This window comes from Pteronotus mesoamericanus, unplaced genomic scaffold, assembly GCF_021234165.1.
Source record: "Pteronotus mesoamericanus isolate MK-2021 breed Mesoamerican mustached bat unplaced genomic scaffold, CSHL_Meso_final contig_639, whole genome shotgun sequence".
In the NCBI taxonomy this organism is placed as follows: Eukaryota; Metazoa; Chordata; class Mammalia; order Chiroptera; family Mormoopidae; genus Pteronotus; species Pteronotus mesoamericanus.
This window is the reverse complement of record NW_026555223.1, coordinates 493,817-521,062: the sequence shown is the minus strand read 5'-3', so window position 1 is coordinate 521,062 and position 27,246 is coordinate 493,817. Positions and strand designations below refer to the sequence as shown.

General features: G+C 49.9%; 1 protein-coding gene and 1 pseudogene across 1 annotated transcript; one reads left to right on the top strand and one right to left on the bottom strand.

Annotated features, from left to right (window-relative positions):
* Positions 1-118: 118 nt before the first annotated feature.
* NUMBL (NUMB like endocytic adaptor protein) lies at positions 119-26,225 on the bottom strand. Its single transcript, XM_054580835.1, has 10 exons — positions 26,169-26,225; positions 22,647-22,731; positions 20,451-20,590; positions 19,498-19,572; positions 19,336-19,410; positions 17,924-18,064; positions 8,317-8,506; positions 4,936-5,241; positions 1,907-2,029; positions 119-1,063 (listed from the first exon to the last, which is right to left on the bottom strand). The coding sequence occupies exons 1-10, from the start codon at positions 26,190-26,192 to the stop codon at positions 444-446; spliced, it is 1,779 nt and encodes a 592-aa protein (XP_054436810.1). The 5' UTR covers positions 26,193-26,225; the 3' UTR covers positions 119-443.
* LOC129076622 (protein FAM133B-like) lies at positions 8,974-16,216 on the top strand (annotated as a pseudogene).
* Positions 26,226-27,246: the final 1,021 nt, after the last annotated feature.

The following is a 27,246-nucleotide window of genomic DNA, read 5'->3' as shown; positions in this document are numbered from 1 at the left end:
AGCCCTTTGCTTGTGCTGTGCATGAGGGGGGGACGACCCATGTGGGGCCCAGGAGAGCTCCTAAGTGGGCACCCCCCCATCCCACCCAACACTGGAAGGTGGAAGGTCAACAACAGAAACTGGAAAATGTAGCTTGAACCGGGGGCACTGAGTGGGGCTGTGGCCATCCCCGTGTCTGGGGTGAGGGCGAACGGACATTGCCAGCCTATGCCTGGCAGTGAAATGGGTCCCTTAGCCAGGCTGGGTCCGTCCCTGAATTCCATCCTGTCGCAACCTGGGCATCACAATGTCGGTTCTGTAGTGGTTGTGGGGGTGGTCGAGAGAAGAGGTTAGAGGGGATGTTGAGGGGTGCAGCCCCAGGGAGCAGGATGAGGGGAGAGGTTGGGCCTCCGCTCCCAGGTGTGGGGCACCTGGAGATAGTGGGGAGGGCAGGGCAGCCCGGGCTACAGTTCAATCTCGGTCTTTTGCAGGTCGCCCGAGAAGGGGTTAGAAGGCTTCTCTACAGCGGGCTTGCCTTCTAATGCTGCCCACTGGGCCTCAAAGGGGTCCAACTCAGGGGCCAGGGCGGGTGCTGGCTCCGGGGGCCAGGGTGCCCCATTAGGGCGTGGACGGGCCTGGCCCCCGGGGGCACTGGGCGCAGCAGGGGACGGGAAGACCCCGGCTTTCCCGAGCAGCGTGGCAGGCTGGGGCTGGAGCTGGGCGGCTGAGCAGAAGGCGTTGGCCACCATCTGTGAGGGTGTTATGCCCACCACGGGCACGCGGGGCATGGGCGGGTAGCCCAGGCCTGGGTAGGTGGGCACAAAAGGGGGCTGCATGTGTGGGGGCGGCAGAAACAGGGCCACCTGGGCAGGTGCGGCGTCGAAGGGCCCCACCGGGGCTGTGAACGGCTGTAGGGGTGGGGGTACAGCAGGCACTGAGGACACTTGCTGCTGCTGCTGCTGCTGCGCTTTGGCCACCTGGGACACCTCTTCTAGCCACCTCTCAGCCTCCGAAGGGGTCCTCTTGTGCCCAGGCTGGAAGGCAGCGGCCGGGGACACGGACGGCTCGCCCCAGGCAGAAGTCCCTGGATAGAGGAAAGGGGCAGGTGAGGGCAAGTGCTGCATCAGAAAGAACTGAGGCTCGGGGCAGACTCTGGAGCCAGGCTGAGTCCCCCCTGGACCACACAGCGGTTCTGCAGCGCTAAGGAAACACAGTTCAGAGATTCTAAGGCCCCCACGTGCAAAAGTACAGGCAGGACTGAGGGACGGGAGGGGGAAAGAGAGGGGATCGGTTGCCTCTCATAAGCGCCCTCTCTGGGGACCAACCTGGCTGGACACCAGGCTGGCTCCGCTTCTGGTGGGTCAGTACCACACCTGTTATTAACTTAAGGGGTTTTAATATCACCCTTGGCTCTACTATTTTGAGAATGTTTTGTTTTAGAGGCTAAGTTTCTAAGACTCCATGAATATTTTTCAGACCGTACTATTCTAAAATAGTAAGGCTCGATGGTTTTAAGTTTGTATGTTCTAAGATTTTAGAGTTTTAAATTCACATTGTTTGTGATTCGAAGGTGCTGCCACGGTCCCAGGATAAGGTGACTTCCCGGGGCTGTTTCCCAGGAGAGCGCCTTCCAGAGCTGCGAGGGGCTGAGGCTCCATGCCTCCAGATCTGTCAGATGCGAATGTCCCGTGATTCTGAGGCTCTAGGTTTCTAAATTTTATTATTCTAAGACAGGAAGGTTTAAAAATGATCTCATGGGTCTAAGATGCCTCACGGGTCTCAGAGGATCCTGTGCCTCTAAGATGACCCAAGGGTCTAAGCCTGTGGGACTCCCAAGGTTCCTGGAGTCCCTGAGGTAGCGCGGAACGGAGCGGGAGAACACAGCAGGGCCGCTGAGGCGCCCTCTGGGGAGAAGGGCTGGGCTTACCTGTTGAGGCCAGCGGTGGCCCCGGTGCTGGGGCGCCTGCACTGGCAAAAGACGAGCTGATCTGTGTGCACAGGGCGTTGATGCTGTCGCTGTCGCTGGCACCAGCAGGCTCCATCTCAGGCACTGGGAAGGCAGGGAAAGGTGGAGGTCAGGGAACAGCCCCACACCCTGTTCTTCACTCTTTGCCCTCGGGTGGCCCCCTCACGAGGAGTGTGGGTTGGTGGGTCCATTCTGCAGTAACTAAGTGGCCACAGTCACAAAAATGGTAACTCTGTGCATACGCGAGTGGGACATGTGAGTGGTACAAGCGGTGTGTGGCACTGGCGCAGAGGAGAGACTATTCTGTGACGTGGCCACTGTTGGACACGCGAGCTAAATCAGGGCCAGGACCAAGAGCGCTTTCTGGAAAGCTCCGCAGAGGCTGTCTGATCGGTCCCCCTCCTGTGCCCAGACATGCTGGTGTCGGGAACGGGCATCGCCCAGTCCTGAGCGAGCATGTAAGGTGTTCACCCTCATCCGGGCAGGTCACGCTCCAGCACCCCTATCTGTCCTGCCCTGTCCTCTATAAACTTTAGCGCTTGTCACATGGCACGGGAATATCCATGTCGTCTTGCTGCTGCCCAGGATGTGCCTCATAGGTAAGTTCCCTCACTACACTCTTGATGTGGGAACGGAGCTGTTAGCCTCTTTCTCTGGTCTCTTGGCTCTGGGAAATTTTCCAAATAATTGGACAGCAGACAGTCACAGGGACCCCAAATCAGGGAGGACCTCAAGAAGGACCTGTCTGTAGCCACAAACCATTCCAAGAGATATGTGAAATGTCCAACATGTATTAATTTAAAAAATGTGTTACCTGCCTATGTAGCAAGAGCACTGACCAGTCAGGATGGATGTTGGCCACACTGTTGTTCACTGGCTGGGGATCATTTGTCCTGCTTTGGGTGGCAAAGTGGGGCCCAGTCCACCCACTCGGACGGGCCTCTAACACAAATCATGAGGGCAGAGATGCACCTGTGCCAGGAAGACACTGAGCGGGTGTGCCGGCCTCACGGGCCCCTGGGGTGAACAAGGCACCGCCCGAATAAACAATAAACAACACAGGACCGCCAAGTGTGACAAGTGCCTGAGACACATCAGCAAGTGTCTGTCTCCAGGGGAGCATGTGTGAGGCTCCAATGAGCATGAGAAAAAAACAGTGGGAGGCAGCAGGGGTGACGAGGGGGCGCACGGGTGGGAGGGTACCTGGTTTCCAGGCCAATTATAGGATGACTGCGTGTGTTAGTTCAAATGAGTGTGTATCTTCTAAGGATGTAGCATCTGAGTGTGACTGAAATCCAGGTCTGTGGTGACTTGACTGTGATTCCCAAGTGTGACATGTGTGACTTTCAAGTTTGCATGGACTGGGTGTGTGGTTTGCGAGTGTAAACCCAGGTGTATGATTTCTGGGTCACTGCTTTCTAAATGTGTGTAACTGCAACATCTGGTCATTGCAGCTTCCAAGTGTGTGTGATTTTGGTGTGTGCATAACTAAGTGTGTGACTATGAAGTGTGTGTGACACCTGCAGCAAACGGTGACACCTGTGTGAGTCAGTGAAATTTTTGTGTGGCGAGTCACATCCAAGCAAGCGAACACATGGCTACAGAAGCAAGGCTTCCAAATAAAGCCTCAGGAGCCTGCCACCTCTCGGGGAGCATGTGGGACAGCCCTGGGGGGTGTGCTTCAGGTCAGGTTGCAGAAGGACAGCCAAAAAGGGAGGCTGCAGGACGCGAAGTGACGCGAAGTGAAGTGCCTCATTCTCAACAAGCGCTGGCATCTGCTCAGCAGTCACCTTCCGGAGCAGCCTGGCCTCCCGGATACAGGGCGACACCTCCCACGCCAGTCCCCAGAGCCTTGAGGGGTAGATGTCTCAGATTTGGCGCCTGGAGGCAGGAGAGCGAGCCAGACTGCATGACCTCACTGACAGCTGGGGGGGAAAGCAGCCCTCCTGCTGTCTCCCTCGGGCATGCATGGCGCCACCTCTCCTGTCCCTGTCCCGTGGCAGCAGTCCCTCTCCTGTCCCTGTCCCGTGGCAGCAGTCTGTTGTCAAAGGCAATGCTGTCTCCCCACACTGGACTCTTCGCTCCCCTCACCCCTCACCTGGCCAGCCCTCATGGCTCTACTGGGCAGATGCCAGAAGACGGGGCTGGTCCTTGTAACTCCACCTTCCCTCCAAGCAAAACAGGACACTCACACTGCCTCTCTCCTAGCACCACCCATGGCAGACATTACTGAGCAGTGATGGTGGGTGCTGCCCTGGCCCGGTCCTTTGCCCACAGGTGACTTCACAAATCCATCACCGGGCTCACTCGTGCCTTTCGCCTCATGTTTCCTTTGGCAGTCTGTCCTTGGGTGAAAACATAACACTTCTGTTGCTCTCTCTTTCTCCCCTGCCCACAGAAAACTTTGCTAATTAGTCAGGCAGTGTGCCACTTGCTTGTTACGGCAGACATTGTTAGGAGATCATGATGTAAGCCATCACTCTAGTCCCCTTGCCCTAGACATTGTTAATCCGTCACAATCCGCCATTACTCTCAGCTTCAGTTCTTCACTTGGCCAGATCTCATGACTCTGCTGGCAAATACTTGAAGGGAGCATTAGCCTGTGGTGCCTCAGTTTCCTCTTGAACAAAAGCATGGCGTGGGTGCAGCTGCCCTCCTCTCCTGTCCGCGGCTAATCAGTCATGTGTGCCACCTCTTGCCTTTCCTTAACCTCAGCAGAGATCACTAACTGATCATGATTTGTGCCACCTTTCTTTGATCCTTTGTCCACAGCAGACATGGCTAATGCATCACGATTTCTACTACCTCTCTACTTTCCCTCACCCGCGACAGACACTGCTAGTTGATCACAATGTGTCCCACCTCTCTCCCCTTTGGGAGCAGCAGACAGTGCTAATCAACTACGGGCCCTACCACCTGTTCTCTCTCTCTGGTGCACACAGACAGTGATATCGATCCCAGTGTTCCTGTCCCCTGAGCCCAGGGCTCACCTGTGCTCTTCACCTGGAAGTCAGTGCGGCGCTGCAGTGTGGATGGCAGCTCATTCAGCCGTAGGCTCAGCTGCCGTTTGAAAGGCGAGTTCTTCTGGCTGAGCGCCGGAAACCCACGGAAGGAGCCCTGGCGGACCAGCTGCTCCAGAGGGGCGTGGCGACGGGGGATGGCAGCTGCAGGGGTGCCTGCAGCCACTGGGGTGCCTGCCTCAACCTTCTCCCCAGGGGATGTGGTGGCGGGTGTCGGGGACACGTGTCCAGGCTGGGCAGGCCCGGGAGCCACAGTGGGGGCAGCTGCTGCCTCTGCTGGAGACATGGGGGAGACAGGAGGTTAGATAGCTCGCCTTGGCATTCGAGGCCTCTCCCGCCTCACCCCCTTGACCATCCCCCAAGGCTGCCTTCCTCACCCAACGTAGCGCGCCTCAAGAAGGCTGGCCGGGGCCTTGATGGTCCCTCACGCCCATCCAAGTCAAGACGGCTTTCCCCAGGGCGCCCTTGAGGAAATGTCCCCCAACCTGACCTTTTTTGCCCCTTTAGCTTCCTGTCACCAATCTGTTTTCCTCTGCTGTTTCTCCTGTTTTTCCCTTTGACACCTTCTGTCTCCTTTTCTGACTAATTTAATAGACACTTAGTTGGTTCGTGATGAGTGTATCAGGCCTTGTTCCAAGTGCTTTGCAATTATTAACTCATTCGACCTTTACAACCACTCAATGAGGTCCATACTACTAGTATCACCATTTTACAGATGTGGAAACTCGGCCCAGCTGGTAAATGACTTGCCCAAGCCAGTGCGAGCAAGAGGCAGGCTGACTCTGGAGCCGGTAGTCCAAACAATTATCCTGACCTGTCTCTCCTTCTGGCTGGGTCTTTCTACATCATGCTGTCTTCGTCTGTCATCCCGTCTGCTCTTCTGTCTGTCTCTCCACCTCCCACTATTCTTCCCACCTCAAGTGCCTCCTTCCTTCCTCTGGTTGCTACCCACCCTTCTAGACCCAGCGCAGTGCACTTCTTTCTCTGGGGAGGTTTCAGGTCTCTTCATCCCCTCAGCCTGGGCTCCCTCCACTCTGGGACTGTCCTCTGTCTTCTGAGGGACACCTGTCCTCTCACTGGGCACAAGGTGTACTCTTCAATGGCAGGGTCCCCCCAACCCTGCCAATACACAAACCCCCACCCACCCTCCCCAGTCGGGGCCTCACCCCAGCTGCAGCCTGAGAGATGCCCGTGAGATTAAACTCAGGCCCAGAGAGGGCAGGGAAGTCACCCGGCGTCTCTTCCCCCATCTTCCAAGTTGAGGTGGTGTCGCTCTCAGCCAGGCCTGGCCCAGGGCAGTGGAAACAGCCCGGGACAGGTTGGAACCAGGAAACTTCCCTGTCCCCCACTTCCACCCCCTTCACTGTGTGACCTCAGGAAGTCCCCTCCAGTTTCCCAACTGTAAACCTGAGATAAAGATCCCTCTGCTGCTGCCCCCACCTCCACCGCTTGCCTCCGCAGAGGGTCAGTTGGGGCAATAAATGTTCTGTGCTTTGTAATCGGACAAGAGCTCGGCAAATAACTCTATGGAGGACATACTGCTCTACTCCAAAAGGAGCAAGCGCTCTCCGCACAAGCGCAGCGCCAGCCCGCGGGGCCAGTCGGGCTCATCGGGAGGCACTCTGTAAACTCTCATTTTGCTGTGCAAGCTGTAAAGTGCTCTCTACAGTGCAAAGTACCTGGAAAGTCTAACATCCTCTGGAAACAGCAAACAGCCCCCTTTGCCACCTCTAAAGCATATGACAACGGTCTTTGGAAATTCTAATCTCCTATATTAACAGTAAGAAAATATCTGTTAACTGTGAAGGACCGTGTATGTATTCAGTGTGTTCTTTGTAAACAATAAAACACCAAAAGACCAGTCCTTGGTTAACCTCACTTGGTAATCTGCTTTGCCGATGATAAAATTCTTTGCAGATTCTGATAACGTAAACGGTAAAATACTTTGTACATTGTGAAGAACTGTTAATTTGTCAAGAGGTTTATAAATGGTCATGTAGTTTACACATAAAAACATGTTTTTTAAACTCTAATAATAGTAAGTGGTAAAAGTTTCTGTTTTCCTGAACTTTTAGTTAGAAATATTTTAAACTTACAGAAAAGATGTAATAATGGAAAAATGAATATGCAGTTTCTCTTAACCTACAGTGCCCAGTGTTAACATGTTGCCATATTTGCTCTCTCTTTCCTTCCATAATTTTTTTCCTACCATTTAAGAGTAACGTTCATTCAACTTAACCCAGAAACATTCAGCATGCACCTAAGAACAGGAATAGTCTCTTACACACAACTAGAGTATAATCTCTCACTTGAGGAATTTAACACGAGTACAGTACTATTAGCCAATCTACAGTCCAAAGTCCATTTCCCCAAGTATCCCAGTCATGACCTTTATAGATATTCTCACACACACACACACACACACAATCCAGCATCCAGCTCTGGACCACACACCACATTTATTAATGTTCGTCAAATATCTTTAGACTCCTTTAATCTGGAACAGTTCCCAATGGTAAATTCTTTGTAAATTTCAAGAGTGTTTTCCACAGATTTAAATAGAATGTTAGAGTTTATTAGATATTTTTCAGACTTTCCTGATGGCAACCCAGAGTAAAAAATACCTTTTATATGGCAACCCATTCCACATCCACACATACAAATATGCACACATGCAAATATATACCGTATTTTGCCATGTATAATATGCACCCACTTTTTTGGTCCAAACTTCCAGGAAAAACAAATTTTCATTTAAAATTTTTAATTAAATTATTTATTTATATTTAGAAACAAAGCCGATTATTGTATTCCAGCGTGTTCTTTTGCATATGGATATTGTTATTGCTTTCTAGAGTTACACTTCTAGCACATAAGCATAAATAAAAGAATTAAATACATTTATATAGATACAGAATTAGTACTACCCCTGTATAATGTGCACCCTTATTTTTCTCTCAAAAATTTGGGCAAAAAGGTGCCCATTATACAAGGCAAAATACGGGGTATACTGAAATAAAAGTATCTTTAAACTATACTTACCCTTACCACATTCGATTAATCTGGTGTTTTCTATTTCATTTTTCCTACACAGTTCGAAAAGCCTGGGACCTCCCTGAGCTGGTAGATAATAAAGCCTTGGTAGGCTTTGCTGGGATTTGTGGCCTACAGAATGTTGCCTCAAGAACTCCTTAAACTACAGCGAGCTTTGTACACTGTAATCCAGCGCTGTGGTTGGTGCTCTGCTTTGTAAACTGTGGAGTCCCTGTACTTCTGAAGCTTTCCCTGTAAACTGGATTCCCGGCCTCACCCGGGCCCTGTGCCCAGCTCTGCCTTCTGGGCAGCACCCACCTTTCTTTTTGTCCGGGGCCTCTCGCTCAGCGGGCCGCCCACCCCCAGACAGGCGGAAGGAGCCCTCCCGGGCAAAGCTGGTGCGACTGGCGTCGAAGGTGGCCGTGACTCCGCATTCCTTCTCCCGCCGCTGCTTGCGCTCCAAGCAGGCGGCAAAGGCACAGCCCACAGCGTGGCTCAGCCTCTCGCCCTGTGGGAGGAGGTTGGGGTGGGGGTTAGAGACGCTGAGTTGCGCAGACTGGACAGCTCGAGCCCTGGGTTCCAGCAGTTAAGTGCTGGGCGACCCGGACAGTCCCTCAACCTCTCCGGGCCTCAGTGAATACCTGCACTTGGGGGGATCCAAATGACAGCCCTGAGTGAAAAGAGCCATACACGAGAGTTCATGATGCGGAGATTCCTCGAAAAATTAAAAACAGAGTTGCCATACAACCCAGCAATCCCACTTGTGGTTATTTAGCTGAAGAAAACAAAAATACTAATTCGAAAAGGTATATGCACCCCAATGTTCACTGCAGCATTACTAATAGTAGCCAAAATGAGGAAGGACCCTTGGTGTCTATCAATAGACAACGGATAAAGAAGATGTGATATATAGATACAATGGATTATTACTCAGCCATAAAAAAGAATGGAATCTTGCCATTTGCAACAATATGGATGAACCTAGAGGGAATTAGGTTAGATGAAATAAGTCAGTCCGAGAAAGAAAAAAAATGATTTCACTTATATGTGGAATCTAAAGAACAAAATAAATGAACAAAACAAAACAGAAACAGACTCATAGACACAGAGAACAAGCTCGTTTTGCCAAGGAGAAGGGGAGTGGGGAGATGGGAATTAAAAAAAGAAAGAAAAAGAGTACAATTCTGTAAGCCTCCATTTGTATTAAGTCCTAAAACAGGCAAAACTGATCTATTGTGAAAAAAGTCAGAACAGTGGCTGTTTCCTCAGGGACGGGGAGGGGACTGACTGGGAAGGGACAGGGAGGAGGGACTGGGGTGGGGTTGCGTTTCAGAGCTCGACAGGGGCTGGGGGCTCCAAAGGTGTGTGCAGTTGACAGAGCTCAGCAAAAGTGTGTCTAAGGTTTGTGGATAGCGTGTGGTTTTTTCCAAATAAAAAGAGCTGGGGGGCCGCTCCAGACGCTCCGCTGGTCTGGTCCCCTTCGAGATCTGATTGTGCGCTCAGCTCAGTGCCACGGGCCAGCCACGAGGCCAACGTAATCCCAAGAGCAATGGCCAGGTCCAGGGGTTCAATCCAGTCTTCAGGGTTGACAATGCAAAGTTAATTACCTGAATCGACCATGCGCCACCTGGGAAGAAATAAAAGAACAACTAGAGAAAGAAAAGCTCCAAGGCACTGGCTGAATTTGAAGAAAAAAATGAATAAGAACTGGAAGAAAGACCTAGAAAAATATAGGGAGAAATTATTAAGTGGAAGTGGGAGCTTGTCGCCCTCTCCAGAAAAAAGACAGAGAAAGAAAAAAGAAAACAGGAAAGAAACCTGGTAGATATTTATCTTCTACTTCAAGTTCTATTCTTCCAACAGTTCTTCAGATTCTGAAGATGTGAATAAGAAACCAGGAAAAAATGAAAAGAAGAAACCATTCACATAAATCTTCAGAAAGCTCCAGGTCGGATACTGAATCAGAGAGTAAGGAGAGTTTTAAAAAATGGAAGAGAAATCAAAAGATGCAACAGATGCAGACTGGTGCAGCCACAGCGGAAAACAGTGTGGAATTTCCTCAAAAAACTAAAGATGGAACTGCCTTTTGATCCAGTGAGTCCACTGCTGGGATTATACCCTTAGAATCCAGAATCCCCAATTCAAAAGAACCTATGCACCCCAATGTTCATAGCAGTGTTATTTACAGTAGCCAAGTGCTGGAAACAGCCTAAGTGCCCATCAGTAAATGAGTGGATCAAAAAACTGGAACACTTACACACTGGAATATGATGCAGCAGAAAGAAAGAAGAAACTCCTACCCTTTGCAACAGCATGGATGGAACTTGAGAGCATTATGCTAAGTGAACTAATCCAGGCAGTGAAAGACAAATATCATATGATCTCACCTATAAGTGGAACCTAATCAACAAAACAAACAAATGAGCAAAACAGAACCAGAGGCATTGAAATAAAGAACAAACTGACAGTGACCAGAGGGGAAGGGGGTGGGGGGTAACGGGAAGAAGTAGGGGAAGGGGCAAGTCAAGAAATAGAAGGCTCCGGGCGCGGACCTGACTGTGGAGAGGGTAGGGCAGGGGAGAGCGACGGGGAAATAGGTGGGACAACTGTACCTGACTTGGCAAATAGAGAAAAGATGTATCCTGATCAGAATCAGATAATACTGAGGAGGTAAGAGTAAAAAAAGAATCAGTGACAGAAAAAAGCAACAGAAGGAAAAAAGAGGCATAAGAAATATGGTAAGAAAAAGAAGGTTGCTAGTGCGAGTCCTGACTCACTGTAACATTAAGAAAAATCACGATCCCCTTATAAAGAAAGTGCAATGTCTGAGGAAATGTCAGTTGTGAAAATTATAACATATTTACTAAAACAGATAAATTTCATTGTTTTTAGAATTATTCCTGGACTGTTCAGTAGACACTCAGATGTTGCTGTGTGAAAGGGTTGTGGTATTTGCCAGCTGCTTGAACATCTTTTTCTCTTCTATTGTCTAATAACTCTGGAAGCTAATACACTGCAGTCATACCTATTGGTTGATATTTAGGAATAAAGTTAATATTTTTGACTAATGATAAATCAACAGAAATTGAGTCTGGAAACATCACTGAGATGTAAACAGAAATGACCAGATGACTCTAGTTAACATTTCTGAAGTAGGGATTACATAAATATTTGAAAATCCTTACTCTGTATATAAGTGTATTTTAATTTTTTCCCCGAGTCTACCTTTATTTATCTGGGGAAGGAGCTTTGAGGGTTGAGGTGGTTTGCTATTTCTTTAGGTAGCCGAACACTCTGCCCTTCATCCCCACGCACCGTTTTCGGGGACACTGTAGCTCTGCTTCACGGGGCAGTCACAGCTGGGTACGGCTCCGGTGCTGCCCTGGACTCTGACACCACTGACACCCTCGGACTCTGTCGTGTGCCACTTTGAGTGAACCAGAGAAACGGCCTTGTACAGCACGAGAGAGCTCCACAGCTCTGGGATTTACCTCCAACTTAACAATATGGAATGACTTTTAGCATTAGAATGTGTTATAACATTTGAATTACTTTTGACTACACTTTGGCTTTGGAAAGGAATCATTTCAAACAGACACTGGTACTTTTTCAGCTTGATAGCTAAAGATGCTAAAATGCCTATTTTATACTGTTAAGTCTTAACTAGTCAGGAAAATGTTATATAACTAATAATAACTATATTTTATATAAACATTTTTAGGCTGTGATATTTAGCTTTTATTAACTTTTTATTTTTGCTATCTTTAATTCTTTACTGCATTTAATGGTAAGGAATATCTTGCCAAGATATTTAGCATGTGAGAAGCAGGTTTCAGAGTTTTTGTTGTTTTTTTTTTTGTAATAGCTTCATATTAAAGCTGAGACATCATAGACAAGTTGAGTGGCGGGCCTGATATGCTGGGTCTTATTACACCTTTGTATATTCATTACCAAACTATGACAAGTTAAACTTGAGGGGAAATTACATGATGGCTCTTTCTGTATCATTTTACTAAAATGTTGTGCCTCGTATCTTCTGCTGAATTGGTTACTAGTAATGTTAAAAGGAATTGAAATAATTTCACTTCATATTTTTTATAATCAGGTAACATGAAATGTAATTTGATGTACAATTTTGCCTGTTACAGAGGGTGTGCTCAGTACAGTGGTATGTGCACAAAACAATTTGGCATGACAAGATGCTTAATAAATAGCTGTTTTACTTTTAAAAAGAGCTGGAAAAATATGAATTCAGCTTAATGGTATGCACGCTGAAGTGTTTGGAAAAGGATCCTGGTATCTGCAACTTGGAAATGCATCAAAAATGAGATGGACAGATAAGTGTAGAGTGAGCACAGACAAATGTGAATGGCAGGAACTGGGTGGTATGTGTATAGGTGACTGGTTATTGTACAAGCCTTTTGACTTTGCTATGTGTCAGAAAACCATTTTCTAATAAAACATTGGGAGTAAAAAACGACATTCACCATTCCCTGCGTGCCTACTTGAGAGGCACCAAGGCCAGACAGCCTGGACTGATGCTGGTTTCCTACTTCCAGTTGCGTGTTCTCAAGAAACTCTCTCTACCTCTCAGTGCCTGAGCCTCCTCATCTGTAAAATGAGGTGCTCCCTAACAGCCCCTACTTCACAGGGTTACGGCAAGAATTAAGTAAACTAACATATGCAAGGCATACAGCATAGAGAAATGTCATAAAATGTGTCAAGTGTGAATGTATCCAGCCCAGCCTGAGCCCTGACTTGCATGCTTTTAGAAATCCTCCCTGCAATGCCAGGAGGCACACACTGTTATGAACCCATTTTACAGATGAAGAAACTGAGGCTCTGTTGATACACTCATCATAATGAGTGGCAGAATTGGAATTCTCCTAAGATCTGTCAGATTTCTGTTTCCTAACCAAGATGCTCAGCTACCTCTTAAAGTTAAACTTGGGGACAAAAATCATCAACAAAACACTTGCAAACTGAACCCAGAAGCATGTTAAAGAGATTATGCACCTCACAATCAAGTGAGATTTATCCCAGGAATGAAAGTCTGGTTTAACACATGAAAATCAATGTAATACACATTAACAGAATGGAGAAAAAAACCACATGATCATTTTGGCTGATGCAGAAGAAGCATTCGACTAATTCAATACCATTTCATGATTAAAAAAACACTTGACAAATTTGGAATAGAGGGAAACTTCCTCAACCCACCAAAGGACATTTATGAAAAAATCACAGCTAACATTATACTCAATGGTAAAACACTGAAAGTTTTTCTCTAAGATCAGGAACAAGACAAGAATGCCCATTTTCATCACTCTTATTCAACACTACACTGGAAGTTCTAGCCAGAGCAATTAGACAAGAAAAAGAAGTAAAAGGCATCCAAACTGGAAGGGGAGAACTAAAATTATCTCTATTTGCAGATGACACGCTCTTGCATGTGGAAAGTCCTAAAGAATCTACAAATTATTAATGTAAATGAATTCAGCAAAGATGCAGGATACAAGATCAACAAAAATCAGTCACATCTATGTACACTAGCAGTGAATAATCCAAAAATGAAGTTAATACAATAATTTCATTTGCAAGACCATCTAAAAGAACAAAGTGGTTAGGAATAAGTATAGCCAAGGAAATGAAAGACATAAATACTGAAAACTACAAAGCATTACAAAGCATTACTGAAAGAGGCCCTGACTGGTGAGGCTCAGTGGGTGGGGTGTCATCCCACAAATGGTCACCAGTGTGATCCCCGGTCAGGGCACATGCCTGCGTCGTGGGCCAGGCCCCCAGTTGGGGGCACGTGAGAGACAACTGACTGATGTTTCTCTCTCACATTGATGTTTCTCTCCCTCTCTTTCTCCTTCCCCCCTCCTCTCCCTAAAATAAATAAATAAAATCTTTTTTTAAAAACTTACTGAAAAAATTAAAGAAGACCTAAATAAATAGAACATCTTATGATCATGGACGGCAAGACTTCATCTTATTAGGATGGCAATATTTCCCATAGTGATCTAGAGATTTAAAGCAACTCCTATCAAAATTCCAATGGACTATTACAGAAATGAAAAAGCCAATCCTAAAATTTATATGGGAATGCAAGTGACCAAAAGAGACAAAACAATTTTGAAAAAGAGCAACACTTTTCAATTTCAAAACTTACTCCAAAGCTACAGTAATTAAAAAAAGTGTGATATTGGCATAAGGATAGACATACAGACCAAATGAAAAGAACTGAGTGCCCAGATATATACCCACACATCTACAGTCAATTGATTCTCTTAGAAATATTGGGGCCAAGGCTATTCAATGGAGAAAAGATAGTCTCTTTAACAAATGGTGCTAGCACTGCAGATATACACATGGGAAAAAAATGAAGATGGACCTCTACCTCACACCATTTATAAAAATTAACTCAAGATGGATCAAAGACCTAAATGTAAGAGCTAAAACTATAAAACTCTTAGAATAAAACATGGGATTTTATAGATAAAACACTGAACTTCACCAAAATTTAAAATGTTTCTTCACTAAAGGACACTATCAAGAAAGTTAACCCTCACCAGTGTGGTTTGGTTGGTTGGGCTTACCCCACAAAGTGAAAGGTTGCCAGTTTGATTCCTGCTCAGGGCACATGCCTGAGCTGGGGTTCAGTCCCCAGTTGGGGCACATATAAAAGGCAACTGATTGATGTTTCTCTCTCACATCAATATTCCTCTCCTGCTCTTTCTCCCTTCCTTTCCCTTTCTCTAAATATAAACAAACAAAGTATTTTAAAAAAAGAAAGTGAAAAGACAACCCACAAAATGGGGGAAAATTTGTGAATCATTTAGCTGGCAACAGTCTAGTATCCAAAACATATAAAAAAACCTCTTACAGCCCTGGCTGGTGTGGCTCAGTGGATTGAGTGCCAGCCTGTGAACCAAAGGGTCTCTGGTTCGATTCCCAGTCAGGGCATGTGCCTGGGTTGCGGGCCATGTCCCTCTAGGGGGCACGCAAGAGACAACCACACATTGATGCTTTTCTCCCTCTCTTTCTCCTTCCTTCTTCATCTCTCTAAAAATAAATTAAAAACAACAGCAACATCAAAAAACTCTTACAACTCAACAATGAAAAGACAATTAAAAATGGGTAAAGCTGCCTTGGCTGGTGTGGCTCAGTGGATTGAGCGCCAGCCTGTGAACCAAAGGGTCTCTGGTTCAATTCCCAGTCAGGGCACATGCCTAGGTTGCAGGCCAGGTCCCCAGCTGGGGGTGTGTGAGAGGCAACCAATGGATGTTTCTCTGGCACATTGTTGTTTCTCTTCCTCTATATCTCCCTCTCTTCCCTTATCTCTAAAAAATGAATAAATATATAAAATCTAAAAAACATTTTAAAAATGGGAAAAGCCCTGAGTGATGTTGCTCAGCTGACTGAGCAACATCTCTATCTTTCATCTTCCAGGGGTGAAATCCTGCCAACATCAAATGGGGTGATGCTGGTGCTCAGTGTGTTGTGGAGTCCACCGATGTCTTCGCTACCGTGAAGGCTGGGGCTCACTTGAAGGGTGGAACCAAGAGGTTCCTGCCCCTTCTGCAGATGCCCCCGTGTTTGTGATGGGCATGAACCACGGCAAGTATGACAACTCCCTCAAGACTGCCAGCAATGCTTCCTGCACCACCAACTGCATGGCCCCCTGGCCAAGGTCATCCATGACAACACTGGCATCATGGAGGGACTGATGACTGCAGTCCATGCCATCACTGCCACCCAGAAGAACGCAGATGGCCCCTGAGGGAAGCTGTGGCGTGGTGGCCACAAGGACGCCCAGAACACCATCCCTGCTTCTACTGGCACGGCCAAGGCTGTGGGCAAGGTCATCCCCACGCTGAACGGGAAGCACACTGGCATGGTCTTCCATGTCCCCACCTCCAATATGCCAGTTGTGGATCTGACCTGCTGCCTAGGGAAAGCTGACAAACACGATGACATCAAAAAGGTAGTGGGGCAGGCATCAGAGGGCCCCCCCAAGGGCATCCTGGGCTACACTGAGGCCCAGGTTGTCTCCTGTGACTTTAACAGTGACATCCACTCCTCTGCCTTTGATGCCGGGGCTGGCATTACCTTTAATGACCACTTTGTCAAGCTAATTTCCTGGTATGACAATGAATTTGGCTACAGTAACAGGGTGGTAGACCTTATAGGTCCCTATGGCCTCAAGGAATAAGAGCCCTCTGGATCACCAGCCCCAGCATGAGGAAGAGAGGCCCTCAGCTGTTGGGGAGTCCTTGCCCCAAATTGAGGCCCCAGCACACTGAGAATCTCCTAACCTCCAGTTTCCATCCTAGACCCTGTGAAGAACGGGAGGTAGAGAGCCCTACCTTGTCATGCACCATCAATAAAGTCCACTATGCCCAGCCGAAAAAACCCCAAACCTAAAAACAGTAGCGACAAATTTCTAGCCCCACATGCTCTTCCATAACCTTGTCATTCCTCAGCAGAAGTAGGGTCTGTGTTCTCTTCCCTTAGTCTAGGAAGACCTCTGTGATTGTCTGGACAAATAGAATACCACAGAAGCAATGCTGTGGTTTCCAAGACCAAGTCCAAAAAGGCAACACAGCTTCCCCCTGGCTAGGACCTGGTGCTGCAGCAATCTCTCTCCCTCACTCTCCTTCCCTCTGCCCCTCCCTGTTTTGGAGCCCTGTGCCTTCCTGTAGGAAATCCAGCTCTCCTCAAGCTTCCATGCTGTGGAGACCCTGCGGAGAGGTCCCGAGGCCACACAGTGAGAGTCTGCCAGTCTCCCGGTGTGACAGCTCCACACACCATCTGATTGCAACAGTGTGAGGAGACCCTGGAGCCACACTCAGCTGAGCCTTTCCCAGATTCCTGACCTACAGAAACATGAAAGATAATGAGTGGTTGAAATTTTAAGTCACCAAATTTTGGAGAAATTTGTTATGCATATCAGATAACTGAGACAACTACTATGCTATTCACCAGAAAGAGCAGTTGCTACGGTCTCTGCACTTCACAAATCTCCACACTAGCCCTTGGCAGGCCCCAATTTGTACTGACTAACCAGTACTGACACCCCTGGTTTCAGGTCTGAAATTGTGTGTATGAGTGAGGAAGTTGAGGGTATCGACTCATTTTTGGGGGTGCAGAGCTCTTGACAGTGGGGATTTCTGAAATCCGAAGGAACCCTTGAGTGGAGACTGTTAAGGTCTGCAAGGTACACGTGTTGTTTCACTTGCCCATTATCCCCCTGCTTTCGATAACAGCATCACAAATTCCCTTTGGGAAACTTCAACACCAGATAAGTCAATCTGGGTGCTCCATCCTCCCCTGGCCAAGTGGAAGCCAGTGACCCAAGCCAGGCCAGGCCCCTCTCCTCTCGCCAGAAGCTGAACCCAGAGCATTGGGAGGCAGGTTCATCTCACAACTGTGCCCTGAAGGAACTGTCCCTGGTGCAGTGTCCCCAGGCTGCCCTGCTCTCTGCCCTTTCTGATGCGTGATGCTCTTACTGCCCTTCGTTCTTTCTTTATTCCTCACCCAGTCAATTTTTGCTGTGCAGCAAAAATTCATGGAGCTTGACACAGAATGCACATTACTGTACGCATATGATCCTCAGTTAGAAAAGGGAGAGAAACATGAAGAACCACTGGTAATAAGGAGGAGGATGATAGCCAGTGTTTTCCTGAGTGCTTCCCAGGTGCCAGGCATCATTTTAAATCCTGTGTATGAACCTACTCAAGTCAACAGCGATTCTCTAGGTCAGGAGCTCTGAGTACAGTCCCTTTTCCAGATGAGGACACCAGGCCTGGAGAGGAGGGGCGAGTGGCTTGTCTGGCTCCACTGAGCAGGCTGGGGCTGGGGCTGGGCTGCCAGGGAATGGGAGGGAAGAGTCAGCAGGCTCTGGCCTGGTGTTACTCACGGAGTCCTTTAGTGCCAGGAAACAGTGACAGATCCAGCGGCGGGTGGTCCCGTCGCGGCAGATATAAGAGAAAGCCTTGTCTAAGTTGCGGTCAGGAGCACAAAAGGAGACTTTTTCGATGGTCTGGTCCACCAGCAGGTCCTGGGAGCAGTCAGGGAGACCAGGAGAGAAATGAGAACTTTCATGTACTCATTCAACATCCGTTCATGTCTGCTCTATGTCCCATCCTGACTGGGGTAGGCACCGAGCAGTCACTGTGGATCCTGCTGGCAAGGGACTCCCAATTAAGTGCAGAATCCAAGTCCTCCCCCGGAGAGAGCCCAGAGTCAGAGCAGGGCTGTAAGGGGGGAGGCACAGGCAGAGACAGCAGGGATGGCATGGGGGAGGCCCGGGGGCTGGCAGGAGGCAAGGGGAGGTGCCTGACCCAGCCTGGGTGGGGGAATGGAGTCAGGCAAAGCTTCCTAGAGGCAAAAGTCAGGGAACAGTAATTCAGGCTGAGGGAACTGCCTGTGCAAAGCTATCAACACTGTTCAGTCATTAACCTAAGAACTGTCGTCATGTGCTAGCTGCCCTCTCTGGCCGTTTCTGGGCTGGATGCAGGGAATTCAGAAGCGAGCAAATAGATACCCAGATCCTGGCCCCATAGCATCCTGTCTGGCTGGGTAGACTGACAATACACACATAACAGCTAACATTCATTCATCTGAATACTTACACTGTACCAGGTGATAAAGACTAACAGCAATTTCAAGCAAATAACCAGTTGGGACTGTCTATGGGTGGAGTTAGGGCTTATGGAAGTTCTCACACTATGTAATTGCAAGAACCCTGAATGCAAGAACCCTACAGGAAGAACTCTATGTTTATAATAAAGCTCTATGATTCTAAATTCCTCTTCCCTTAACTTCCTTTTCCTTCTATAAATATTCCTCCATCTTGGCCCACAGGCCAGAGTGTTCACGAGACTGGCCATGTCTGCTTGCATTAGGTTGCAACTCTTTCCTGAATAAATCATTCTCGGTGAGGAAACACCTAGTTGTGTGATATACTTTCACAGGTCATGGTAGGGTCTTTTATCATCCCCATTTTACAGATGACGCAATTGAGGAACAGAAGGGTTGCATCTCATACCCAGGGTCACCGAGCTGATAAGTGGGAGAGCTGGTGGGACTGGAGCCAAGGCAGCTGCTCCAGTTTGCTCTCACTCACTATGTCAGCTCACAAATAACCACAGGACTCAGTCCTGGAGCACGACTGAGGTGTACCGAATGTTACAGAAGCTCATTGAGTAGTCTAGAAGGTCCCTGAGGGAGGGACCACCTAGAGGTGGGTAGGAAAGCATCCTTGGTCCCATTGAGCAGGGTGAGGAAAGGGGCACTCTGGTGCCCTCTTCCACCCCCATGAGCTCCTACCTTGGTCTTGTCATCCACCACTCGGAGCCCATCAGCTGACACCCACAGGACTGACTTCACGGATTTCCGGCCCATCTGGGGGGAAGGTAAGGATAGAGGGTGTGATCGGGGCTGTCTCTTCTGGTCTGACCTTGCCCCTCCCTGCTCCAGTCCCTCACTCACTGTCTTCAGCTTCTTCACGGCATCCTCACACACATGCATCCCCCTGGACTCCTCCACCTCCACGTGGCCCAGGTACTTGGGAGGGAGGAAAAACAGGAGGACATCAAATAAGCACAGTAATCAGTAATTCCTAGTGTCCCCGGAGCAGCTGTGATGCATCACACAATGTCCTAAGCACATCCTACATGTTTAGCACTCATTTACTCTGCACCTCAGCTCTACAAGGTAGGTCCCCCGTTCCCATCCCAGATACACAGATGAGAAACGGAAGCACAGAATGCGGTGGTGATTCCCAGCCTGCCCTTAGCCTGTCACTGTTGTCCTTCTGAGTGCCAGCATCTGCACCTCTGCACCTGAGGATTGGCCTCAGAAATGACTGATGGGAGTTGGGGTGCGCACACCCCAGTTTCCTCCCACTGTGGGCGGTGGCTCTATTTCCCAAAGCCCCCAGGGGCATTAAGCTCAGCTGCCCAAAGCTGTAGTGTAGTGACCTACCACTGACTGGCTGCCTTCCCTTCCCCGTTCCCAACAGCATTTCCCACACCTCCCCAAGGGACCCCTCACATTCAAGGTCTGCATCTGGAGGAAGGGACCAAGCTGGAATTTGAACATGAACTTGCTGTCTCCCTTATAAAAGTAGTGTGCATTGTAAAGGGTCATGGAGGGCTTTGCAAATGCTACAAAATTTTTGTGACCTTCCAGTGCCCTCTAGAAATTGTTAGCTCCCACAAAATGGGATGACCCAAGCAGGACAGCCCCCAGGTAACATTTTCCTGGTACAAGAGAAAGTGTGTTGGTTTTTAATCCCAACTCTAAAGGACTCAAGTTGTAGGGTCATGCATCAGCAAGCTCTACACTTCTTTGTGGATGCGCAGTCTCTGCCACAGTGGGCAGGACCTTACCCAATTAGGACCGGCATGCGGCCCGCCCCCAGCCACGCTCCGTCCACTCACCCTGACAGGGAAGCTGCATGTGCCCTTGCGCACTGCATCCTCATCCGCCTGCCACTGATGCGGGCGTGACGCCTCGGGCACGTAGGCTGGCTTTCGCCGCCTCAGGCTCTGCCGTAACTTGTTCATAGTACCTGTCCCGTCTGGTGACACAGGACAGGGAGTAGGTCAAAGGCTGGGGTCAGAGGATACACAGTGCTCAGGGAGCTGACACAGTGCCCAGTGAGCATGGAGTCAGATAACAAGGGAGTGGGGTTCCAGGGTTAGGGGGTCACTGGATCAGAAGACATGGCCTTCGGGGAACTTGGATCAGCAGCAGTCAGGGGACACCGGGAACGGGAAAGACACAAGGTAGGGGAGTGCAAGAGTCAGTGTGGGGATTCAGAAGCCATGGAGCTGAGGGGCAGGGAGGCCTGGGATAGGGGTCACAGCTTTCAGGGGCCTGGAGATTGGGGGCATGACAGTCTAGAATCATGAGGATACAAAGTAATGGGAAGTCAAGGCACTGTGTGAGAGTCCTGGGATTATAGGGCATGAAGTCGGGGTCACAAGGTCAGGGGCTTTAAGGGAATGAGGTCAGGGGTGCAGTCAGAGGGAACAGGTGTTGGGAGTTGCCTGGTTCCAACATCGCGGGTGTCTTAGAGGGTCCAGAGACTGAGGTCCAGAGCCAAGGCCAGAGGGTATGGAGAGCAGTGGCTTGTCTCTGTGCTCGAGATACTGCCCCTCTGACAACTGTGTCTCGTCTAAAGCAGGGGACCCTGGGGCAGTGAGCACCTGTGACTTTCAGAGGAATGGCTAAGGGTGGAGAAGGCCAGCTACTAAGACAATCTTCATTGACTCAAACACTCTTCACTGATAAGCCATCCTGACAGTCCCAGGAGGGCTAGCAGATGGGGACTGCGTGTGTGTGCAGGTATGTGGCTGGTGTGTTCCTGCATGGTGTCTGTGAGGGTGTCTGTGAGGGTATGTGTATTTCTGAAGGCTGTATGGAAAGATGTGGGTCTGAGAGTGGTTGTTTCCTAGAGCATGTGTCTGTGCATGCTGTCCAGGAGGGGATCTATGTCCAGGAATGTGGTAGTTGTCTGTGAGTATAAGCCTGTGAAGGTTGTTGCTGAAGGGTATCTATGTGGGAATGGTTGTGAGTGTGTCAGGAAATGTTGCTAGTGAGGTGAGGATGTGTCTCTGAGGAGGAAGCCGTTGTCTTTGAAGTTGTATACCTGTGTGAGGGTTTGGCTATTGTCATTGATGAGAGTATGTATTGAAGTTACCCAAGAGACTATGTCTGTGTCCAAGACTGCAGCTCTTGTTTGTTAAGGGTGTATCTGTGTCAGAGCATGTGGCTGTTGTAGAGGTGGGTCCATGAGTGTGGTTCTGAGGGCGTGTCAGTATGTCCCCATGCATCTGCGAGGCTGTGTGAGAATGTGAGGCTGTTGATTTTTAGAGTTGTTCATGACTGTTATTTGTGAGACCATGTCTGTGTGAAGTGCAGCTCTCTTTTTTTAAAAAAGCTTTTTAAAAAGATTTTATTTATTTTTTAGAGAGGGGAAGGGAGGGAGAAAGAGAGGGAGAGAAACATCAATGTGCAAGAGAAACATTGATAGGTTGCCTTTCGCATTACCCCTAACCAGGGAACTGGCCCGCAACCCAGGCATGTGTCACGACCAGGAATCAAACCTGTGACCCTTTGGGTCACAGGCTGGTGCTCAATCCACTGAACCACACCAGCCAGGGCTAGAAGTATAGCTCTTCATGAGAAAATGGGTCCACAGATGGTGTCTGTGAGGCAGTGTCGGCTTGAGGAAGTTTGGCTGTTGTCTGCCAAAGTGTGGGTCTGTGTATGTTGTCTGTATATGTTGTCACTATCTTAGAGTCAGTATCTGCTTAGTGTCTGTAGCCACCTGTCTGAAAAGAGTCTGGGTGTTGTCTGGAAATGTGTCTATATGTTTGTGTGACCCTGCACTTGTGTGTGTGGGGAGGTCAATGTGTCTTTGAATGTCCCAGTGTGTGTGTAACATAGCTTAGGTGTGTGTGTCTGTGCGTGAGTTGGGCTTGAATGGTCACTGAGTGTGCAGGGAAGAGGTCTGAGGGTGTCCCTTCATGAGTGTGATTAGGCCTGTGTGACTGCAGGGACAGTTCCTCTAATCATGTTAGACCCACCCACCCACTCAGTCCCTGCCCTATATCCAGCTGGTCACTCACCTGGCTCCGTCCTGGAGGTTTCAGGGGGCCCCAGGGCCCCGCAGGGGGCTGGGGACAGATGCTGCTCAGGCCTTCTGGGTCCGCCCTGCTCAAGGGACAGAAGAAAAGGTGAGATGCTGGCTTAGGATGGGCTCAGTCCCTTATCTCACCCCCTCTTTGGACATCAGCCAACCCCTCTCCATCTCAGGCTCCCTGATGAGAGCTTGGTTGTCATAGCAACTGTTACAAGGGAGATGAGCCACCTGGTTGCAAGGGCCCAGGAATGAGTGAGTGCATGTGGGGGCATTTGTTAGGGGACCTCCTGGTTTCAGGAAGCCCTCAGTACCATGGGGATGTGGCGTGAGGAGGGAGTAGCACTGCCCTCTAATGTTCAGGTCTGCACGAACGTACCCTCACAGGTCTGCATGCAACTCCTGCCTACAGTGGTCCCTAGCACTGGGTCACAGCTCTGCACATTTAGTTATAGACACAACCCCAACTGTACATACCAGGTCACCCAGACACACATAAACAGTTATAACCACTACAAACATCTTGCCACATAGCCATGTTCACAGATATGTACAGTCTCACTACAGACATGTGTCTTCATGCATATGGAGTCCCAGCCTGCCTAGGCACTGCCACAGACACCTGGTCACATCAGCTATACTGATGTGTGGTCATTTCTACTTTCTCAGCCACATACAAAGAGCTGGGCCCAGGCAAACCCACCCAAGTGGCACATGTACAGCCACACCCAATGACAGTTATGTTTCCTCAGGCAGTCACCCAAGATACTCACGTCACAGACCCTCCCACATAGAATCACACCCAGTCACAAAGACACAAACAGCCCCACTTGTCACACATAGCTCCACTGCTGTGTGTTGACATCTGGTCATAGGTGCATGCAGATATATACACATTTGATCACACAAAGCCACACCCAGTTACAGCCACATGTTTAATCATCTACAGGCACACAGCTGACATGGACACTCAACCCCTTGTATCAGTCACACCAACACACTTTTTGGTCACACACTGTCACAGTCACACATACCCAGTGACAGTAGCTCGCATTTAGTCACAGTATCAACTAACTTATATGGACAGTCCTCCATCCCCAATCACACAGAGACACTGGTGGCCATGGTCCATGCATTATAGGGACACAGGCTTGCACACTTAATACATGCGCATAGCCACTAAGAGACAACTACCCCCTAGGATAGCCATACTCAGACATGGCCAGACAGGCAGTGGTTCAAAGTCACAGCAATAGACATTTCAGAGGTGGTTGTGTATGCAAAGTCACACAACATCAGTATCCACATTACTCAGCCATATATCACAACTATAATACTGTCACCCAGTATCCCATACCCAATGGTACCACATCATAGCATCACAGAGAAACCCAGTCTCTCTTCATCCAAACACACAAGTCACACGGACAAGTGGCCACATACTCGTGCAATCACAGCCACATGTGGCCAGACACATATCTCACACACAGATACATCAGCATACAATTTCTATTTCACATACCACAAGCACACAGTCAGGTGCATGCTCTGAAATGCAGTGACCCAGACATAGCATTTATAGCTGTGCTTATGCAAAAAACACAGCTCCTGACAGTCACCCAGTCACCGAATCATATGCTCAAACACAAATAGTGCAGCATGCATGCAGACACACACACACCAAACACCTACTCAGCTACTGACATACTCTCACGGCCCATGACACAGACACAGGTACACATAGTCATCTAGGGCCACAGACAGGCAGATCACAAACAATATAGAAGCCCTAGTCACCTACACACACACTCCCAACACACACAGTAACCTGATTCCATCACACATAGACACAGCTCTATTTTGTCAGATATAGTGAAATAACCCACTACTAGTGGTCAGCCAGGGTTTCAGACCCCAAGGCAAGTACATAAGCCAATCACACATTCACGATTAGAAATGCACATGATCACTCAGTATCAACACACAGAGCTGGATGCCATCATTTATACAACCTGTCACACTCACAGACATGGCTCTGAACACATAACCAGTCGTACAAACATAGAAATCGCAATGCCATCACTCAACCCCAGTCACATAGGCACACTGTGACTGACTTCATATATAATGGCAGTCACACACCCAGAGTTGCAAGGACATTGTCTGTCACATAGACCCATGTGTGACACAAATATAACATCAGTCATAGATATAACCACAAATGTTCACAGTCACTAGGAGAGTCGCACATGGACAGAGTTGTAGACACAACTCCACTTACACACAGTCACAACTCCACCCATTTCTTCAGTCAGCCACACTCGTGTCCAACCTCAGACTCAACACACACACTATCTCATACCCAGTCACAGTTTCCAAGGCACACACAGGGTCACTACAGAAGGAACCCCAGACACAACTCCACAGTCACAACCATGCACACACCCAAACATAGACTAAAAGTACAGGGTTCTTGCACAGTTAGCCGTTGTCATACACATATACATAGTCACACAAACGCTCAGGTCACTCACAGACACAACCACAAGCACAAAACAGGCACACACACAGGATTCCTCGCAGTCACCAACTGTAGCACAGACACGCAGAGCCAGTCACACAAACACGGGGTCATGCTCTTAGCCACCTCCCCATCCTTTGCTTCCCCCCTCCCCTCCAGGTACCACACACAAAGCCGCCATCACCTCAGATGCTGTAGACAGACAAGGCTGCACCCGGTCCCTGGGAAGCCGCTCCTCCCCCTCCCAGCATGAATCCTGGAGCCTGAGGGGCCAGCGCATTATCCGAGGGTGGGGCCACTCCCAGCCAGCTGGGCAGCCCAAGGGACAAAGGGGGTGTCCCAGGGACCTGTGTGCCCTGAGACCCTTGATCAAGGAGGGGAGGTGACTGAAATTTCCTTAATTTTATTCAGGCTGGGGTGGGAGTGGAGTCCCAGGCACAGGGGCCTTGTTTTGAGAAGGGGCTGTTCCTGGGACACCGCCCAAGGATGGGGGTTGGGGGGATGCTGTGCCCAGGACTCTGAGACGTGAGGACAGACTGCCTGAAATCCTCCTAGGCCTTGGCTTGGGAGGGAAGCTGTGCCCAGGGACCCCTCAAGACCTTGCCTAGAAGGTTGTTGTGCTCAGAGGCCCCCCTCAGACAGGGACGAGTCTGGTTGGCGTCTGGTCCGGAATCGCCTCCAGGAGGCCTTGGCTTCATCCGGGGGTTGTGTCCCGGACCCATCCCCAAAATCTTGCCTAGGGAGTTGTACAGAACATCTGTCCCCTGTCCTTGATTTTTCTGAGGGGGAGTTCTGTGTCCGGGACCCAGGGAGGGCCTGTGTCTCCCAAGCTTTGGCTCGGTGGGGGCTTGTTCGTGGACACCCACCCAGGACCACCCTCGCCAGCATTGGCATCATCTCCATCCGGGCGCCGCGGCCGCCTCCCACCCTCCGCCACATCAGCAGCGGCGCCGCCCCCCTACCCGAGCCCCACTCTCCCGCCCTTCTCACGCTGGCCGCCGCGCTCCCGGACATCCAGGGCCCGGGTGCCCCCGCCTCCCGCGGCCCCTGCTAGGCCCGTATCCCCGAGTGCTGCTGCTGCGGCTCCGGCTGCGGCTGCGGCGCCGGCGGCGGCAGCTCTGTCCGACGCTTGCCGAGGCCAGAGACCCAGGGATGGTGCGGGATGCTCGCCCGCGAGCCTGCTCCGCTCCCGGAGATTTCCGTTCTGGGGGCGGGGGAGCGCCCCCTCGCCTCGGCTCCCCGCCCCGGCCCCGCCCACTGGCCCGCCGCCTGCTGGATATACACAAAGACCCCACCCCTTGGCCCGCAGGCCACGCCTATACGCAAATATAACCCCGCCTTCTCCCGTACGGCCACCGCCCCACCACGCCCATTGGCTAGTCCCCGGCTGAGCTTGCACGTGAGCCTCGCGGAGTTTCCCCCGGGGTCCTTCGAAGCCTGGACTCCCTTCTCCTAGGTGACCCCTGACCTAGGTCTCCTTCAGTGCTGTGTCCGAAAGAGTTGCTTCGGGAAGCGTCTCGCCGCTTCACATCCTGTCTTCCCGCTAACCCCACGGTTTTCCCATCCCAGCGGGGGCTGGCAGAAGCAGTGACAAGGCACTTTTTGCAAGGAATGGGAGGGGAACGAATAGACCCCGGCGTTCTCGTGTGCGGTCGGTTCGGCACAGGCGGGGTGGGGGGCGGCAGGGGGACGCTGGGCTGGGACTAGGGAGTGGTTCCGTCTGCCGCGGCGCCCCCACTCCCGCCCTAGCCTGTGGGTCTGGCAAAGCAGCTGGCAGGGGCATTAAGACCCATTAGCAAAGGCGAGGTTGCTGGGAGCCGGCGCGTCAGGGTGGTGGTGTGGGGGCGATGCCTTCTCAGCTGCCGCAGTCTTACGAGCAGGTGGTCTGCACGTGCGGGAGGGGTTGGGGGTGGGCGGGAAAGGGGAGAAGGAGGTCCCCGGCAACAGATGGCCCAGGCAGGACCGGGGCTTTCAGACAAGAGGGTGGGAGGGGAGGGGGCTGGCCATCTGCACCTGGAGGCTGTCCGCGAGCTCCTCCCGACCCAGCACAGAGAAAAGAGCTGGGGAA

What these genes read in the sequence shown, in the direction of transcription:
- NUMBL (XM_054580835.1), bottom strand. Translation starts at nt 26,192, where the DNA reads ATGTCCGGGAGCGCGGCGGCCAGC. An exon ending in AACCTCCAGGACGGAGCCAG is followed by an intron (nt 20,591 to 22,646) that starts GTGAGTGACCAG and finishes CTGTGTCACCAG; the next exon opens with ACGGGACAGGTACTATGAAC. An exon ending in TGGTGGATGACAAGACCAAG is followed by an intron (nt 18,065 to 19,335) that starts GTAGGAGCTCAT and finishes GACTGCTCCCAG; the next exon opens with GACCTGCTGGTGGACCAGAC.